The sequence below is a fragment of the Culex pipiens genome, chromosome 2 (assembly GCF_016801865.2).
Source record: "Culex pipiens pallens isolate TS chromosome 2, TS_CPP_V2, whole genome shotgun sequence".
Lineage (NCBI taxonomy): Eukaryota > Metazoa > Arthropoda > Insecta > Diptera > Culicidae > Culex > Culex pipiens.
Window position 1 is genome coordinate 14,482,688 of NC_068938.1, and position 18,750 is coordinate 14,501,437.

General features: G+C 39.1%; 3 protein-coding genes across 3 annotated transcripts; 2 read left to right on the plus strand and 1 right to left on the minus strand.

Annotated features, from left to right (window-relative positions):
* Nucleotides 1–619: 619 nt before the first annotated feature.
* On the minus strand, nucleotides 620–7,196 carry LOC128092967 (zinc finger protein 420-like). The gene is made up of 5 exons (XM_052708234.1): nucleotides 7,092–7,196; nucleotides 6,799–7,026; nucleotides 5,776–6,740; nucleotides 870–2,276; nucleotides 620–808 (listed from the first exon to the last, which is right to left on the minus strand). The coding sequence occupies exons 2-5, from the start codon at nucleotides 7,000–7,002 to the stop codon at nucleotides 688–690; spliced, it is 2,697 nt and encodes an 898-aa protein (XP_052564194.1). The 5' UTR covers nucleotides 7,003–7,026; nucleotides 7,092–7,196; the 3' UTR covers nucleotides 620–687.
* Nucleotides 7,197–9,921: 2,725 nt separating this feature from the next.
* Nucleotides 9,922–12,255, plus strand: LOC120413816 (zinc finger protein 25-like). Its single transcript, XM_039574771.2, has 4 exons — nucleotides 9,922–11,555; nucleotides 11,611–11,666; nucleotides 11,725–11,786; nucleotides 11,844–12,255. Exons 1-4 carry the CDS (start codon nucleotides 10,056–10,058, stop codon nucleotides 12,197–12,199), a joined length of 1,974 nt encoding a protein of 657 aa, XP_039430705.1. The 5' UTR covers nucleotides 9,922–10,055; the 3' UTR covers nucleotides 12,200–12,255.
* Nucleotides 12,256–16,947: 4,692 nt separating this feature from the next.
* Nucleotides 16,948–18,581, plus strand: LOC128093197 (zinc finger homeobox protein 3-like). The gene has a single exon (XM_052709207.1). It carries the CDS (start codon nucleotides 17,067–17,069, stop codon nucleotides 18,489–18,491), a length of 1,425 nt encoding a protein of 474 aa, XP_052565167.1. The 5' UTR covers nucleotides 16,948–17,066; the 3' UTR covers nucleotides 18,492–18,581.
* Nucleotides 18,582–18,750: the final 169 nt, after the last annotated feature.

Consider the following 18,750-nt stretch of genomic DNA (forward strand, 5'->3'; position numbering starts at 1 on the left):
CGTCGCGGAACATCCGTTCTACTTCGCCCTGCTGGACACCAACACGAACCTACTGACGTTCAACGGACGGGTGCGCAATCCACTTTGAAGATCACGTTTTTTATGAGAGATAAGAGTTTTTGAACACAGTTTTAAATGGTATTATTTAGATTAAACATTACACTTTTAAAAGATTTTTTTTCTGCTTTCAATTAAATTTAATATCACATCTAAATTTTTATGTTTTATGATTCCAAGTTTAATTTTACTGTTATTTTAGGCTGTGAAGCCGCCAAACATAAATAAATATCAAAAATCTAGGTTATCTAATCTAACTCAAACGCAACCAGGAAGTCTTGTGATTAGATTACGCCCCAAGCACTTTTCCTGTCATTATAAATAATAGCAGTACATCCGAGAAGAAAATTTTAAGTGGCCAGCCCTACTGCATTGTGTTTACCGCAGAGAGGATTCTGAGAACGATGCACATTTCACAACTTCTACAGGGGAGTAAGAATGTGTGGACATACCGTAGCTTACACGTTGACAAGAACTTGTCGAAATTGGAATTTCAACCTTTTTCGTTTGGATTTCTACCAAAAGGACAGTTCGGATAGTTAAAATGAATCGAAAGCTGGACTTACCATTTAAAAGAACTGCGAATGTATTTCTCTTCTCGAACTTGAATAGTCTCACTGATTGAAGCGCCTACATCTTGTGCGTTGCCAAATGCCTTGTCAGATAGCTTTGCTGAATGAACGCCTGCGAACAGTACTGACACTCGAACGGCTTTTCACCGGTGTGTGTTCGTTCGTGGATGATGAGTTGCCTGTAAGATAATACCAACTTTTGAATCAAGACGAAATAAAGATCGATTGAAGACAAGCTACCTCTTCCGAATGAACGCCAGCGAACAGAACGAGCACTGGTGCGGCTTCTCCCCCGTGTGGGCCGCCATTTCGTGCCGCTTCCGGTCGGTGGCGTGGGAAAACACCTTCTCGCAGTAGGTGCATTTATACGGACGCACTCCCGTGTGGCGTTTCTTGTGGGTCATAAATTGCGTCTCGATGCGGAACTGCATCTTGCACACTTCGCACTCCCACGGTTTGCTCTCCTGGTGCGTCATCGCGTGGTCCTTCCAGTTGCGCTTGCGGGCGAACGTTTTGCCGCAGATTTCACAGCTAAACGGACGATCCGACACGTGGACCAGCATGTGGTTCTTGAGGATTGTTTTCGAGCTGAACGTCTTCTGGCATAGCTCACATTCGTACGGTCGCAGGCCGAGATGTTTGTTCTCGTGGTCACGGAGTCCCGCGGTCGATTTGGCCTGGTAGCCGCAGGTGCTGCAGGTGCACACGGTCTGGCGAATCCTGCGCTGTTGGGAGGCGTGGCGCAGCAAAGCTCCGTAGTTGTTGAAGCTTCGGAAGCATATCTCGCAGCAATTCTCATCCGTGTCGCGATAGTCCTTGAACTGGTTCCTCTTGAGTCCATGAACTTCGTCCACGTGGCAGAGCAAATCCCCGTACTCGTCGTAAGCTTGCTTGCACAACATAAAACAGCAGTGGAACTTGTTGTTCTCCGCAGGAACAGCCGCCTTTGCTCCCGGTTTTACCCTCTTCTGAACGTGGAAAAACTCATGAACCCTGCTAACGTGCAGCAAAAACGGTGTCTGGAAGCTAAACTTCTCCGCGCACAACTTGCACGCATACTCTCGAACCGTCCTCGCAAACTGCTGATGAATCGTCAACGCCGTCCCCAAATTGAACCTCCTAAAGCACCGTTCACACTCGTACGGCAACTGCTTATCGCCAAACACCCGCACCGGCAAATGCTCCCTCGCGCAATGATCCGCCAGCTCCTCCTCCGTAATAAACGTCCGGTAACATCCGCAACACCGGACCGCATCCTGGTTCGAAATCGCCACCACCGACGCCTCCACCACATCTTTATCGTTCCGCTTGTCTTTCCCCGGCGGTGCGTACAGCCTCCGACCATTCGGTTCCACGAAATCCCTCTTCTTAGAACCGCCCTCGTCCGGATCGTAATCCGCGTCGTCATCGCCATCGACATCTTCCACTTCCAACGAACCGGCGCCAAACGGAGGTTCCGCTTCCACCTCCTCCTTGATGTCGATCATCTCCAGCTCGATGAAGCCCTCGTGCAGGCCGCTGGTCTGTTGGTGCTGCTGCAGCTGGTCCGACGTTCGGAACGGCAGCCGGCAGGGTTTGCAGTAGTAGAGGTGTTTGGTGGCGAGCAGGGCCATGTGCGCGTCGAAAATGGACTTGTCCGCGAAGGATCTGGAATGGAACAATATTATTCGATAACATTTTTTACATAATTAAAAAAAATTGAGAATTTTGCCAACTTTGACAATACTAACAATTTTGAAAAGAAATAAAAATTTTGATAATTTTGACAAAATTATTTTTTTTTTTTTAATTTTGACAATGTTGGCAATTTTGACGATTTTTGCAATTTTGATCATTTTGACCATTTTGACCATTTTGAATTTTGACATTTTTTAGAATTTTGTCAATTTTGACAATTTTGACCATTTTGACAATGTTGACAAATTTGACAATTTTGCCAATTTTGAAAATTTTTACAATGTTGACAATCTTGAAGATTTTGACAATATTGACGATTTTGACAATTTTGACTATGATTACAATTTTGACAATTTTGGCAATTTTGATAATTTTGACAATTTTGATAATTTTGACAATTTTGATAATTTTGACAATTTTGGCAATTTTGACATTTTTGATATTTTTGACATTTTTGACAATTTTTACATTTTGACATTTTTGACCATTTTGTCAATTTTGACTTTTTTGATAATTTTGACATTTTTTAGAATTTTGTCAATTTTGACAATTTTGACTATTTTGACAATGTTGACAAATTTGACAATTTTGCCAATTTTGAAAATTTTGACAATGTTGACAATCTTGAAGATTTTGACAATATTGACGATTTTGACATTTGACAATGATTACAATTTTGTCAATTTTGGCAATCTTGACAATTTTGGCAATTTTGATAATTTTGACAATTTTGATTATTTTGACAATTTTGACATTTTTGACAATTTTGACAATTTGGACAATTTTGGCAATTTTGTCAATTTTGACTATTTTGATAATTTTGACAATTTTTACATTTTGACATTTTTGACCATTTTGACATTTTTGACCATTTTGACATTTTTGACTATTTTGACAATATTAACAATTTTGGCACTTTGACAATTTTGGCAATTTTGACAATTTTAACAATTTTGTCAATTTTGACGATGAGAGTTTTGTCATTTTTGACAATTAAGACAAGTAAGACATTTTTGATAATTTTGACAATTTGGCAATTTTGACAATTCTGACATTTTTGACAATTCGGACAATTTTGAAAATTTTGACAATCTTTACAATTTTGTCAATTTTATTAATTTTTACAATTTCGACAACTTTGACAATTTTGAAAATTTTGACAATTTTGATCATTTTGACCATTTTGACGATTTTGGAAATTTTGACATTTTTTACATGTTTGGCAAGTTTGACAATTTTGGTAATTTTGTTTTGACATTTTTGAAATTTTGAAAATTCTGACAAGTTTGAAAATTTTGATAATTTTGTCAATTTTTACAACTTTGGCAATTTTGGTCAATTTTGGCAATTTGTGAATTTTAGACCATGATTTTGACCATTTTGGCGATTTTGACATTTTTTACAATTTTGACAATTTTTACAGTTTGACATTTGATAATTTTACCAATTTTGGCAATTTTGACCATTTTGGAAATTTTGACTATTTTGACAATTTTAGCAATTTTGACATTTTTGGCAATTTTGGCGATTTTGACAATTTTGGCAATTTTGACAATTTTGACAATTCTGACAATTTTGTCAATTTTGTCAACTTTGCCAATTCTGTAAATTTTGTCGATTTTATCAATTTTTAAAACTAAGAAAATTAAGACAATTTTAATAATTTTGAAATTTTTGGCAATTTTGAAAATATTGGCAATTTTGAAAATATTGACATTTTACAATTTTGACAATTTTGTCAATTTTCACGAATTTGACTATTTTGACAATTTTGTCAATTTTGACAATTATGACAATTTTGACAATTATGACAATTTTGACAATTTTGACAATTTTGACAATTTTGACAATTTTGACAATTTCGACAATTTTGACATTTTGACAATTTTAACAATTTTAACAATTTTAACAATTTTAACAATTTTGACAATTTTGACCAATTTGTCAATTTTGGCAAATTTGTCAATTTTGTCAATTTTGACAATGTTGACATTAAAATTTTGGCAAATTTTAACAAATTTGACAATTTTAACAAATTTGGCAATTTTGACAATGTTGACAATTTTGTCAATTTTGACAATGTTGACATTTTTGTCAATTTTGTCAATTTTGTCAATTTTGTCAATTTTGTCAATTTTGTCAATTTTGTCAATTTTGTCAATTTTGTCAATTTTGTCAATTTTGTCAATTTTGTAAATTTTGTCAATTTTGTCAATTTTGTCAATTTTGTCAATTTTGTCAATTTTGTCAATTTTGTCAATTTTGTCAATTTTGTCAATTTTGTCAATTTTGTCAATTTTGTCAATTTTGTCAATTTTGTCAATTTTGTCAATTTTGTCAATTTTGTCAATTTTGTCAATTTTGTCAATTTTGACAATTTTGACAATTTTGACAATTTGAACAATTTTGACTTTTTTGACAATTTGAACAATTTTGAAAATTTTGAAAATTTTGACAATTTTGACAATTTTGACAATTTTGACAATTTTGACAATTTTGACGATTTGGAAAATTTTGACGATTTTTAAAAATTTTGTCAATCTTGTAAATTTTGACCATTTTGATGATGTTGACCTTTTTGGCGATATGGCGATTTTGACAATTTGGAAAAAAAATTACAGTTTTGTCAATTTTGACAGTTTTGTCAATTTTGACAGTGTCAATATTGAACATTTTGTCAGTTTTGAAAATTTTGACAATTTTGTCAATTTTGTTATTTTTTACAATTTGGACAATTTTGACGATTTTGAAAATTTTTGCAATTTTGACAATTTAACAATTTTAACATTTTTTCCATTTTTACGATTTTGAAATTTTTACACATTTGACACTTTTGACAATTTTAACAATTTGACCATTTTGACATTTTTTTCGATTTTTACGATTTTGAAGATTTTGAAATATTTACAGTTTTTATAATCTTGACCATTTTGACAATTTTTACAATTTGGACAAATTTTACAAATTTTACAAATTTGGCAATTTTGACAGTTTATACAATTTTATAAATGTTGACAATTTTGGCAATTTTAACAATTAAAAAAAACATTTTTTTTATTTTTTTATAATTTTGACAAATTTGGCGATTTTGACAATATTGACAATTTTGACGATTTTGGAAATTTTGAAAATTTTGACAATTTGGTAAATTTTGACCATTTTGGCAATTTTGACAAATTTGACAAATATGACAAATTTGGCAATTTTGACAATTTTAACAATTTTGACAATGTTGACTATTTTGACAATTTTGACACTTTTGACAAATTTGACAATTTTGACAGTTTTAAAAAATGTCATTTTTTTAATTTTTATAATTTTGTTAATATTAATATTTCATAATTATTTATTTTTTTTGAAAAATGTCAAAATTTTTATGAAAAAGAAGTTTAATCAGCAGAACAAATTGAAAAGCATTTTTTTTCGTTTATAACAACGACCAACAAAATTTCTGCGCTGGCTTACTTACCTCCAACAAGCGAAGCACGTCTGGTCCTCCTCGAATCCCCGGTTCCCAAAGTGCTCTTTCTCACCGTGCCGCTTCATCTCCCGTTTCGTTTCACAGTACGTCCAACAATCGCAGCAGCAGAACCCGTCAAAGGCGTAATAGTCAAACGTGACAAAGTTCTTCACCTCGCGACATTTCTCCGCCGGAGGCGGCTCAACTATCACAACCGTCTTCTGTTCCACCAACGACGATTTCTCCGGTTTCTTCGCCAGCGTGAGTGGCCTCTCCTCTTTCTTCACCGGCGAGGCCACCGTCTCAGGCGCCATGTCCAGCTTGCCTTGGGCGTGCAACTTCAAATGGGCCATCAACTGGCGCTTGCTCGGCGACAGCACATCGCACTGTTTGCAGTGGAACAGGAGCCTCGAACGGGCCAATTTTTCATGAAAGCTGAGCGCATCCGTCGAGGCAAACAGTTTCAAGCAGACGCAGCACTCGTACCGTTTGTTCCTCCCGGCTGGTTCTTCCTTGTGTTCCTGCTTGCAGTGCTTCACCATTTCCGCCTTGGAATCGAAAAACTTGTAACATCCACAGCAGCGGAAGTCTTTGACCTCAACCCGGTCCCAGTTGGCGGCATCTCCAGGTCTGGTTAGGAACTTTCCCTTGGGAAGATCCGACATGTGCCAACCGAGCTCCGAATGGAGCGGATCTTCCGGATTGATCCTCCTGGGAGGTGACAGCAACTCGACCAGCTCCTCTAACACCTTTTCGTCTTCGTACGCATCGTCCTCGACGAAGCAGACGTCCTGACCAAAGTCGTCATCTTCCACCGGATCTTCCCGTTTGACCTCCTCGCTGGTGGCCTCGTTCAACATTCGACGCAGCTGCTTCTCGCTAACCTTGCACATCTCCTTCAACGCCCACGATTCCCGCAGCTTGGCCAAACACTCCGCGCAGATCCGCTGCGGAAGCTGGTCACTGTGTTTAATCTGGAACAGAAACGTCGTGAGAGTCTACCAAAAATCTCATACGTTGACAATCTCATACCTCGACCTCCAAGCAGCTGGCCATGGCTTGGGCGACCGTCTGAACTAGGATGCCGCCTTCCTCCGACCACAACTGGCCGCCACCGCTACTCTTGGGACGCAGGTCCAACTCGATGGTCGTTCCGAAGACGCACACCAGCGGCGCGTGCCGGTCCTCTTCGCTGCGGGCGCAAATTCGACACAGGTTCTCCATCGGGGGTGGCATCGCGGAAGCCTAGCCGACCGGAATCTATGATTTTTGTTAAGAATTGTGATTAATTTGAACAAAATTTTGCAAAAAATTGTTTGGCTTACCGAAAAACTGTTGTTTTTGTGTGACGTTTGGAAAGTTTCTTTGACCGGGAGGTCAAAACAAGGAGCAATGTTTTGTATTGAACAAGGTGCAACTCTCATTGAATTTCTTACACGCTGGAATTCAACGAATTGGGTACTAAAGCCCTATGTCAATTTTTATGTACAACGGTAAAAAACATGATTAAAAACCATTCCTGATCACTTTTTTTCATTTTAATGCAAAATATTTTTTTGACAAGACAACATTTTTTCGATGGATCAACTATGGTCCCCTTGGAACGAGCTGTCAAGTAGGAACTTTTCTGTCAAGAAGGACCGCTAGGTTAATTTTTCAAAATTGATTTAAAAATCCATTTTAAACCTTTGTGGTCGTACAAAAGGTCATTTTACTCAGAAAAATAAGCTTTATCGCTGTAAACAATAATATCAGCAATCTAAGCTTCATTTTAGGACCCAATTCAACAGAAGTTTTTTTTTTTAAATTGCAACAATTTTCAAAAGGCCCTATCTGCATAGGAAACCCATGAGGGATAGGTTGTTTTGAAAATTTAATCTAGAAATCAAAAATAATTTTTAAAAATACAAAATTTGCTAAATAGACAAAATGAAGAAAACTAAAAAAATAAAAAAGGCAAAATTTACATAATTTACAAAAATTTACTTCATGCATAAAATTTACAAAAATATTATAAAATTTACTGCAATAAAAACTACAAAATTGAGCAAAGTTTCAGGAAGCATTAAAAATATAGAATTTATAAAACATAAAACAATTAGCAGAATAAAGAAAACCATTTAAATTATAAACAGAATTTAGAAAATTTACAATATTAAAAAAAAAATAAAAACTATACCCTTATTAAGAAAATGTACAATATTTATAAATAAAAACTAAGAAAATGCACAGAATTTAGACAGTGCTAACTTGAAAAATTTAAAAATGAACAAAATTTACAGCAAATAGGTATACCAAATTTAAGAAATTTACAAAAAAAAATATTGACTGCAAAAAAAATTTTAAATGTACAAATTCACCAACTTTTAAAAAGCTCAGTTTTCAAAAATTGGGTCCTAAAATGAAGCTTAGATTGCTGATATTATTGTATACAGCGATAAAGCTTGTTTTTATGAGTGCAATGACCCTTTGTACGACAACAAAGAGTTTAAAATGGATTTTTTAATCAATTTTAAAAAATAAACCTCGCGGTCCTTCTTGACAGAAAAGGTCCTACTTGACAGCTTTTTCTAAGGGGACCATAGTTGATCCATCGAAAAAATGTTGTCTTGTCAACTTTTTTTTTGCATTAAAATAAAAAAAAAAGTGATCAGAAATGGTTTTTGAGGGTGTTTTTAATCGTTGTGCATCAATATTTACATAGGGCTTTAGGACCCTATTGACAAAAATTATGAAAGTAAATTTATATAAATAATTTAAACTTAGTATTTTATTATTCCGTCATCTGGGGTGAATCGGGACTAAGGTCAGAATAGGGCAGCAGTTCTTATCTGTTTTAGAAACTGCAAAAAATCGCAGACTTTTCTTAAATAAAAGAACAAAATTTACATGACTACAATTAAAGACATTAAAAAAAAACAATTAAAAAACTTTGAAAATTCACAAAATTTAGGCAGTTAGTATACTTAGTTTACTAAATGTAGTAAGGTTTAGAATAATTAAAAGTATTAGAAAATAAATAAAATTAAAATAATCAATAAAAAATAACACAAGATGCATTAAAAATTCTAGAAAGTTTTAAACATTTAGAAAATTGAAAAAAACGTTAATTGGGTCCTAAAATTAAGCTTAGATTGCTGATATTATTGTTTACAGCGATAAAGCTTATTTTTCTGAGTTCAATGACCCTTTGTACGACCACAAAGAGTTTAAAATGGATTTTTAAAACAATTTTGAAAAATTAACCTCGCGGTCCTTCTTGACAAAATAGCTCCTACTTGACAGCTCGTTCCAAGGGGACCATAGTTGATCCATCGAAAAAATGTTGTCTTGTCAAAAAAAAATTTGCATTAAAATGAAAAAAGTGATCAGAAATGGTTTTTAATCGTGTTTTTTACCGTTGTACATAAAAATTTACATAGGGCTTTAGTACCCAATTGAAAAACCTTTAAAAAAATGTGGATAAAATAAGAGACTTCAAAAACACTTAGAAAAAAGCATTGATATTCAGTGCTTTTTTTATTTTCAGTAAAATTTGAATTTAGGACTAAGAAATTCGGAACAAAGCCTTTTATTGTGCTGATTTTTTTAAGAAAATATTAAAGGAATATTTAAAAAAAATGTACGCGTACGTGATGCGTAAAAAAAAAATTTCAGAAATTTAGCAAACGTTGAAAATTCTAAGAAAATTTGGCTGTTAGTAATTCAAAAAATTAAAATTAATATTAAAAATGATTTACAAAATCAAAGAAAACATTCAGAAAACAAAAATAAAATAAAATTTAAAAACAAATAAATGAAAATTATAGATATTAAAAATAAAAAAATAAATAATTAGTAAATTTAAAAAAAACCAGCTAAACTTTGAAACTTAATGGTCAAGATTTTTGTATCTTAATTTTTTTTTTAGACAGAAATATTTAAAGAACAGAATCTTGAAATTTTTTGGCTATTTTAATCAAAAATTAAAAAAAAAAAACAAAAAACTTATACAACTTCAAAAATTTAAGAAAAAAATAGCATCTAAAAATTTTGACGAGACATGAAACATTAAAAAATCAAATTTAAACGTCAAAATCAGGTCAAGTTGGCAATTCTCCCCTACATTCGAACCACACCTTCATCCTGCACCAACCTTGCCCCAAATTTTTGCACTCCTCATTTTTTGACAGCTGCATCCTCAAAACGAAAACAAGCAAAAGTCGCGCACGCAGGAAAATTTTCTCCGGTAAAAATCCGGATATCGGCGCTCTGTTTCGGTTCCGCCGCGATCCCTCACCGCTCGCACCATGAACATCTGCCGGGTGTGCATGGACCAGGACGGGGACGACCTGATGCCGATCTTCTCGAAGCTGGAGGACGCGTTTATTGCGAACATCATCGTGGAGTGCACCTCGATACAGATTCTGGAGGACGACGGGCTGCCGACGGTGATTTGCGGGGCGTGCGTGGACGCGCTCAAGTACTTTATCGGGTTCATCAAGAAGGCGCGCGAGTCGGACCGGAAGCTGCGGAAGATTTTCAAGCCGGAGGGGAGTTCGGGCGGGAAGGTGGATGAGGGGGATGGGGATGGCGGGGAGGATTGGATGCCGGAGCTGCAGCTGGCGGCGGTTTTCGCGGACGACATGGTCGAGGTGAAGGCCGAGCTGGAGTCGGACGGGGAGGGGTTGACGGCGGAGGTGATTCATGGGGACGATGGTGGGGGTGGTGGGGATAGCGATTGGAAGGAGTCGGAGGAGGAGAAGCCGAAGAGGAGACGGGGTCGGAGGAAGAAGGTGGAATCGGAGTCGGAGGACGGGAGTTCGGAGGAGGAGGTGGTGGTTAGAAGGGGGAGGAGAGGGAGGAAGAAGTCGCGGACGGATGATTTTGAGGAAGATTCTGGAGGGGAGGACATCTTGGACGAGAAGGAGTTGGCAATTTACGATGTAATTGAGAAGGGGGAAGATTCCTGGGTTTGCTGCGCGTGTTATTTCATCTTTGACAGTGAGGAGGAGGTCAAGGAGCACGGCGAGAAGGTCCACAGCAAGAAACGGATCGTGAACTCGAGGAAGACCTTCGTCTGTAAGATTTGCTTTCGGAGGTATTCGACGGCGTACGCGCTCCGGATTCATCAACGAAAGACCAAGGAGGCGAGTAAGGTGTACGCTTGTACCAAGTGTTCGGCCAGGTTCGTGGACCAGGACAGATGGCGCCGTCGTTCGCATGCCCACAATCATCCGCGTGATAAGGAAGCTTCCTCGTCGAAGGTCATCGTGGCGCAGATTCCGGAAAGGGTTCACGAAGAGTACGGCCGGATATGCTGCGCCCAGGCGTGCTACCAGTCGTTTGCGACGGACGAACTGCTCATCGCCCATGCCCACACGGCCCACAAGGTCAACAAGGTCGAGCAATCGCTGGACAACAAGGACAAGCCCGTCGAATGTCCGGTTTGCTTCAAGCGATTCAACGACGAAGTTGCTCTGTCCAGGCATCAAACGCGCAACTACAAACCGCTCAGCCATCAATGTTCCGTCTGCGGGTTGAAGGTCCGGGGCGGGGAGGCCCTCATCACTCACGAGCGGTCCCACCGGAACGAGAAACCGTTTGAATGCGTCGAGTGCCGGAAGAACTTTTCCAGCAAGGGCAGCCTGAAGGCTCACATGATGGTCCACAGCGGAGAAAAACCGTTTGTCTGCTCCATCTGCGGGTGGGGCTTCCGCCGAAAACGGAACCTGCAGGTGCACGTGCTGTCCCACTCGGACAACCAGCCGTTCCAGTGCGAAGTTTGTCAGAAGTCGTTCAAGGCTAAGGTACTTTGCTTCTTTTTCGAGCTAGAATTGCTTAAAAATTACGGAATTCTTCCAGGTTCATCTCCAGTATCATATGCGGACGCACACCGGTGAAAAGCCGTATCCTTGTCGGTGAGTTCTCGACATTGCCCAAGCTTCTTCAATAAGATTCACGTCATTTTTATTGTAGCTACTGTGAAAAGGCATTTGCGGATCACACCAATCGACAGCGCCACGAAATGTCCCACACCGGTAAGGTCCCTTCTCAAAACCTTATTTCCGAACAATAACTCAAAATAACACTTCCAGGAATCAAACCGTACAAATGCAGCTACTGCGACAAAACGTTCATCCGGAAGCGCTTCCAGGTCGACCACGAGAGCTCCCACACGGGCGTCAAGCCGTACCGCTGCGAGATGTGCAACCGGACGTTCAGTCAAAAGTCCGCCCTGCGCCGTCACCTCGAGTCGCACCCGTTGGCGCCGGAGAATGCCGTCGCGTTGGCCGCACCCTCCCCGATGGCACCGCTGTCCCACCATGGTTCCATGTCTTCGCCACCGCCACCTCCGCCAGCTCTAATCATGGGCGAGCCGGGACCCAGCAGTGCTGCGATGGACTACTTTCAGCATCCGCGCAATTTGAGCATCAACATGCACCACGTGTAGAGGTTCGTAACAAGATTGATGTGGGCGATATGTTGCAATTAAATATTGTAAGTAAATATTTAGGCTGCAATCTGGTATTAGGACGGAAAGAAAGCCATATGACCGATACAACCCCGGCACTAAATCATATCTAGTTGCTGTTGCTATTTTTGAACAATATAGTCCACGAAGGAGCATCAAGTTGACTTACGAAATGCAAGTTGGAGGAAAGTTACCTTTCTTAGACATCCTGATCTCAAGAAAACCAGAACAGGCAGCTTATCATTACTTCATACACAGGATGACAACTATAACCCTCAGCGGAGCAGCAAAACAGAAGGAATTGGAGTACATATTTGAAACAGCGAGAATCAACGGTAACGGCAAATCAACTATCCAAGCAAGCATCGACAAGAAGGAAAGAAGGCTTCATAGAACATCACTCACAACCCTTACGCAACCAGCCGAAGTGCCACAGTAGAACTCGACTACAAGATAACACGCCCATTGCGACAAAAACTGGAGAAATTTGGCATCGATTTAGTCTTCAGCAGTACAAACAACCAGTTGGAATTCATCTTAGGCTCAACGAAGGACCTCATACCGACTTTAGGAAAATCCGGTATCTACAAGGTATCCTGCAGCCACTGCAATACGAGCTACATCGGGCAAACTAAGCGATTACTACAAACCAGGTTGGAGGAGCGTCTAACCAATGAAGTGAAAAAGGATAAGGAAGGAGAGCAGAAAGGCCTTGTCGGGTCAGCAGAAACTGAGCATATCATCAAGAAAAAGCATAACATCACACCTCGCGATGCGATCATCAATACAAATCACCAAACCATCAAAGCTTGCCGTCGCCGAGAGTTTGAAAATCTCAGAGGCAGCTAAGGGCATCTCCACCGCAGGGACCTAATTGCGTTGCAAAGCTAATTTGGCACCCGCGTCAAGCACACCGCGGTACTTGTGCGAGAGCTAATTTTGGTTCGAGTTCATCCGTGTTCATCCGAATCTAAACAAAACTCAGGTTAGCTCCGGGATCTAGCGGGAGCAAATCGTCTGACGGATGGTTTTTTCAAGCAAAACAATGTAATTGGGCCAATGTGAGTTTGTAAATGTTTACATTAGCAGTTATGATTGATTTTTTGAAAAATGACTTTTGGTAATCTGGGGTGATGCAATTTAGTTTTTTAGGTCAGATTGGGGCTGTGTTTGTTTAATTTTGGTCAACGCATTGTCGATCTACTGCCGGACATGCAAGAGACAAGTCATTTGTATTGAGTAAAGCGGTGTATGCACATCGGAAGGAACCGGTCAAGAAAAATTTCAAATGGGCAGCAGCGGCAGCAAAAGCAAGCCAGAGAGGGCGAAGAAAAGCCCAAAGAAAACGCTCCCTCTCCTTTGTTCTGCTGTTCGTAAAGCTGTTTCTTAACCCCTTTCCTTCCGATCTCTATACTAGCCTTAAAAAGCAAAATTCTTAAATTCTCAAATTCTTAAATTTTTAAATTCTTAAATTCTTAAAAAAAATAGATTCTTAAATTCTTAAATTCTTAAAATAATAGTGTTTTTGAATGTTTTAATTGCGGGTTTTTCGTAAATTTATATTTTCGAATTTCTAAATTTCAGATTTTTAAGCTTTTGTAATTTTAATTTCTGAATAAAATAAATACTTTAATATTGAAATTATTATTCAATTCTGCATATTATTTATTTAGAATTTCCAAATTTAAGATTTTTTACTATTGAGTTTTCAGATAATAGATATTTGTTTACTTCATTTCGATCCGTGTGGATCAATTGGACAGCGCACTGGTCTCACAATCCAGAGGTTGCTGGTTGGTACTAGAAATAGTGGCCGACAGCTATAAAGAAAACTTCTGTTTTTACTCATTTCGACCAAAAGACTATATCTGTCCTTTAAAAATTCTGCATGAGATTCGGCGGGGATTTTCAATATTATTATATCGAATACAATATTATTAAAACGTTTGTGAGTTTCAGTCGCATACAAAAAGGAAAATTCTTGATATGAGCAACTCTCTACGAAATCGGCCGATTTCGACCATTTTTATTTTTTGTATTTTTTTATTTGACTTAAACTTTGTGGCGCCTTCCCTATGACCAAATAAGCTATTTTGCGTCATTGGTTCACCCATACAAGTCTCCATACAATTTTGGCTGCTGTCCATACAAAAATGGTATGTAAATATTCAAACAGCTGTAACTTTTGAATGAATTTTCTGATCAATTTGTTGTCTTCGGCAAAGTTGTAGGTATTGTTGAGGACCTTTGAGAAAAAAATAGGTACACGGAAAATTTTTTTTGCAGATTTTTTAATCAACTTTTTTTCACTAAAACTCAATTTCCCAAAATACGTATTTTTTGATTTTCGAGATTTTTTTATATGTTTTAGGGGACAAAAATCCGCAACTTTTGAGCCATACAGAAACATGGTCAAAAAAAGAAACACGAAAATTGAAGTTTTCTTAATCTCACCAAAATAACCCACCATTTTCTAATGACGATATCTCAGCAACTAATGGTCCGATTATCAATGTTAATACATGAAAAAATCGTGAAATTTTCCTATCTATTCGAAAAAAATATTAATATACGCCCATTTAAAATGCTGGTCTTGATTTAAAAAATTTCAAAATATTTTTTTCGAAAAGATCGGAAAATTTCACGATTTTTTCATGTATTAACATTGAAAATTGGACCATTAGTTGCTGAGATATGGTCATTAGAAAATGGTAGGTTGTTTTGGTGAGATTAAGAAAACTTCAATTTTCGTAAAGCGGCTCTATCTCAGCAACCCGAGGTCCAATCTTCAATGTCTCTTAGACAATTTTATAGCAAACAAGCTTTACCCGAAAAACTTCGTCTTTTCATTTTTTCGTTTGTTGACGTTTTTAGCTTTTTCCTTGTTCAGCCTCCTATGATCAAAATTAGATTTTACGCAACTTTTTCCATACAATCTGCAGATTTTCCGGAATCGGTTCCAGAGTGGCCAAAGTGGAAATTTCTTGGCGTAAGAACCTTCCATGGGCTTATACGAACCCAACGCAACAAAGAGCGCCTTGATCCGACGCTCCGTATTGAACTGATTCGCGTTCGAACAAAACCGTCGAAATTTTTTATATATATAGATTTTCTGAACTTTAAAAAAAATATATTTAGAAATAGTCACTCATGGTCACTATTTTTAAAAATTGAAAAACTGCAAATATTTCGCTAAAATCAAACTTTCGGTGGCTACACCTTGAAAATGGAGCCCTTTATCAAAAAATCTGTAAAGTACTTTTCGATTGCAAATTCAATTTTGCATTAAAAAATAATGTCAAACTTGTTTTTGCATGAAACTTCGATTTTTTTTCCAAAAATCACTATTTTTTCAAAAATTTATAACTCGGCGGCAGATTTTTTGACCATGTTTCTGTATGGCTCAAAAGTTGCGGATTTTTGTCCCCTAAAACATATCAAAAAATCTCGAAAATCAAAAAATACGTATTTTGGGAAATTGAGTTTTAGTGAAAAAAAAGTTGATTAAAAAATCTGCAAATTTTTTTTTCCGTGTACCTATTTTTTTCTCAAAAGTCCTCAACAATACCTACAACTTTGCCGAAGACACCAAATTGATCAGAAAATTCACTCAAAAGTTACAGCTGTTTGAATATTTACATACCATTTTTGTATGGACAGCAGCCAAAATTGTATGGAGACTTGTATGGATGAACCAATCACACAAAATAGCATATTTGGTCATACGGAAGGCCCCCACAAAGTTTGAGCCAAATAAAATCAATTTCCGGTTTTGGTAGAGAATTGCTCATATATATTTGAATTTTAATTCATAATTCAAAAATGTGTTTTATTTGAAAAAAAATATTTTTAAATTCTGAACATTCATGTTTAAATTTTCTGTGATGATTTGCTTATATCAAATATAGGTGGTTGATTATTTTTTATTTAAAAAATACTAAAAAATGATAAATAACACAATTTTTCAATTTAATAAAGTCGTTTTGAACCAAATTACTGATTTCTTCAATATTCATTCAAATTTGATAATCAAAATAAATGCAACTTCAACCAAAACAAAGACAAATAATTCTAAAAATCGCTGAAAAAATTAGCCACCGGCAGCTCGGGGACTTCTCGAGCACCTATCTTGGCTACTCGACGGATCCCCGATGAACTTTTTCTTCGCTGAATGAACTCGAAGGCTAATTTAGCTTTAGCTTTGCTACCCGCGGTGCGAAAGTTGGGGTGCAAACATGTCGGGAGCAAATCGGATGAACTCTTTTAAAAATTTGAAAATGATATTTTATTGATGTAAGTAAACAATTAGGACATATAATGCAATTAAAAGCATGTTCTATCATGCTAGAATGTAGTTTTATTGATTTCGATCAACAAAACGGCCAGAAATTGAAAATAAATAAATTAGATCCCCGCGGTGGGCTTGATTCGGTAGCCAAATTAGCTCCCAGCGGTGCGAAAACGTGTATTAGCTACGGAGCAAAGCTAAAACTGGGGATCCAACCGATAGGTTTGCCACGCAATTAGATCTCTGCGGTGGAGATGCCCTAATAACCCAAAAGCTGACAAATATTCATAGGCGTGTTTAAAAATAATTATTACATTTTCACACTCTTGTTGCAGTTTAGAAGATTGTTGGGTTATTTACCCAAAAATCTTCTAAACTCGTAATTATTCAAGCTAATTCCCAACTACCGTGCAATCCAAACAAAAGCAAGCGCTGCGCATCATCCAACTGTCAAAACCTGTCGCAAGTCGTTTGGAATTTTTCCAAAAGTTTCGCGTTTTTTTCTGCTACGACCCCCGTACCCCTGTCTGGCCAGCCGAAAAACGAAAAAGCGGAACCATGTCGGGCCGAGGCATCCGGACGTGCCGCGTTTGCCGGAAGCGCAGCGCCGAGCACCCTCGGCTGGCGTTCATCTCGCTCAACTTTCGCGGGGCCGACGTCGCGTCCGAGTCGCTCGCCGGAATGTTTACGTTCGTGACGGGGATCCCGGTGAGCGCCCACAGTGACCACATGCCGCGGGACATTTGCACGTACTGTATGCAGCAGCTGCGCGCCTGCTATAAGTTCCGGAAGCTGTGCATGGAGTCGGACCAGATCCTGCGGAACGGGACGGCGCCGCCGCCGGAGGGTGAGAAGCCGTCTGGTAGTGGTGGAGGAGGTGGTGAGTTGGCCGTGTGCTCACTGGACAAGTACGACGAGTCGTTTTACCAGATAGTTGAGGATAAGCTGTGCTACATGGAGTTGAACTTTGTGGCGTTGAGATGTTGCGGATGTCGCGAGGCATTTGCTTCGGAGGAACAGCTGCAGCAACACTCCCGGGAGGTTCACCGGAAGGGCCAGTTGAAGTTGGAGCCGCACCAGTGTTCGATCTGTTTTGCCACGTTTTCGTACGAAGCTGCGTTGGAGTTGCACCAGTCGACGGCGCTGGAGAATCTGTTTTGCTGTCGGTTCTGCCGGAGGATCTTCGAGACGAAGCTGGTGCTGTTTGGCCATTTGCGAGTTCAGCATCAGCGCCAGGAGTGCGATCTGGAACGGGGCGTGGACAACACCAGTTCGGTGCAGCAGGAATTTGCCATGGGTCACAGCATCTTCGACGCGGAACCGGATGAGCAGGAACCGACGCCATCAGGGGGTCCCTTTTTGCAAGTCGCCCAAGTGCAGTCACTGGCCGGACTGGGCTGGTCCGATACGTTTACCTTGGGCTATTGCGAGCTGACGCCGGAGTTGACGATGAACCAGCTGCATCAATCCCAGTACAAAGTGGTCGAGCAAACGGAGACGTTCAGCATCATCGAGTTTACGTGGCATCGGTGCTGCGCCTGTACCCACATGTTTGCCACCAAGACCGACCTGGACATTCACTGCACCGAGGAGCACCGCAAGCAGTACGTGCCGCACGACTCTTCCTACGGCGTGCTGAAGCCGTTTATGTGCGAGCAGTGCTGGCGTCGGTTCAAGAAGAAGAGCCTCCTCGGACTTCACCAGAAGTTCAACCGGAAGAAGATCTACTCGTGCAACCAGTGCCTGCACGTCTTCCTCGGTGGACCGGCGTTCGAGAAGCATCTGCCAGGGTGTAGAGTCGGTGGAGAGTACACCAACCAACCTCCGCAGCCGCATCAGCTTTGGGCGGAGCAGTTTGTAACGGACGATCAACAGGACGGCGATGACGGTGGCGAGACTTCGTACAATGACGGCCAGATCATGCTCGTGGATGTGAAGGAGGAACAGGACGACGACGACGACGTGTACATCCTGAACGATTAGAAGTTTCCGCGTAACTTCGCCATTCATTTGAATTTTAACCTTCTTTAAACTATGAATTTTTAATTGTGCTTAAAGGTTACTAACTACTAACTGCGTTTAGTTACTTCCATATGACAGCTCCTTCTCTGTTGGCATAACTCTGAGGGTTCGCTGAAGATCGACACTTTTCAGTACTTTGGTAGCACTAATCTTGACATAGCCACGCGGATCAATACCATAAGAAGTACATCAACAGATCTCCGCGTCCTGTGTCGCTCAA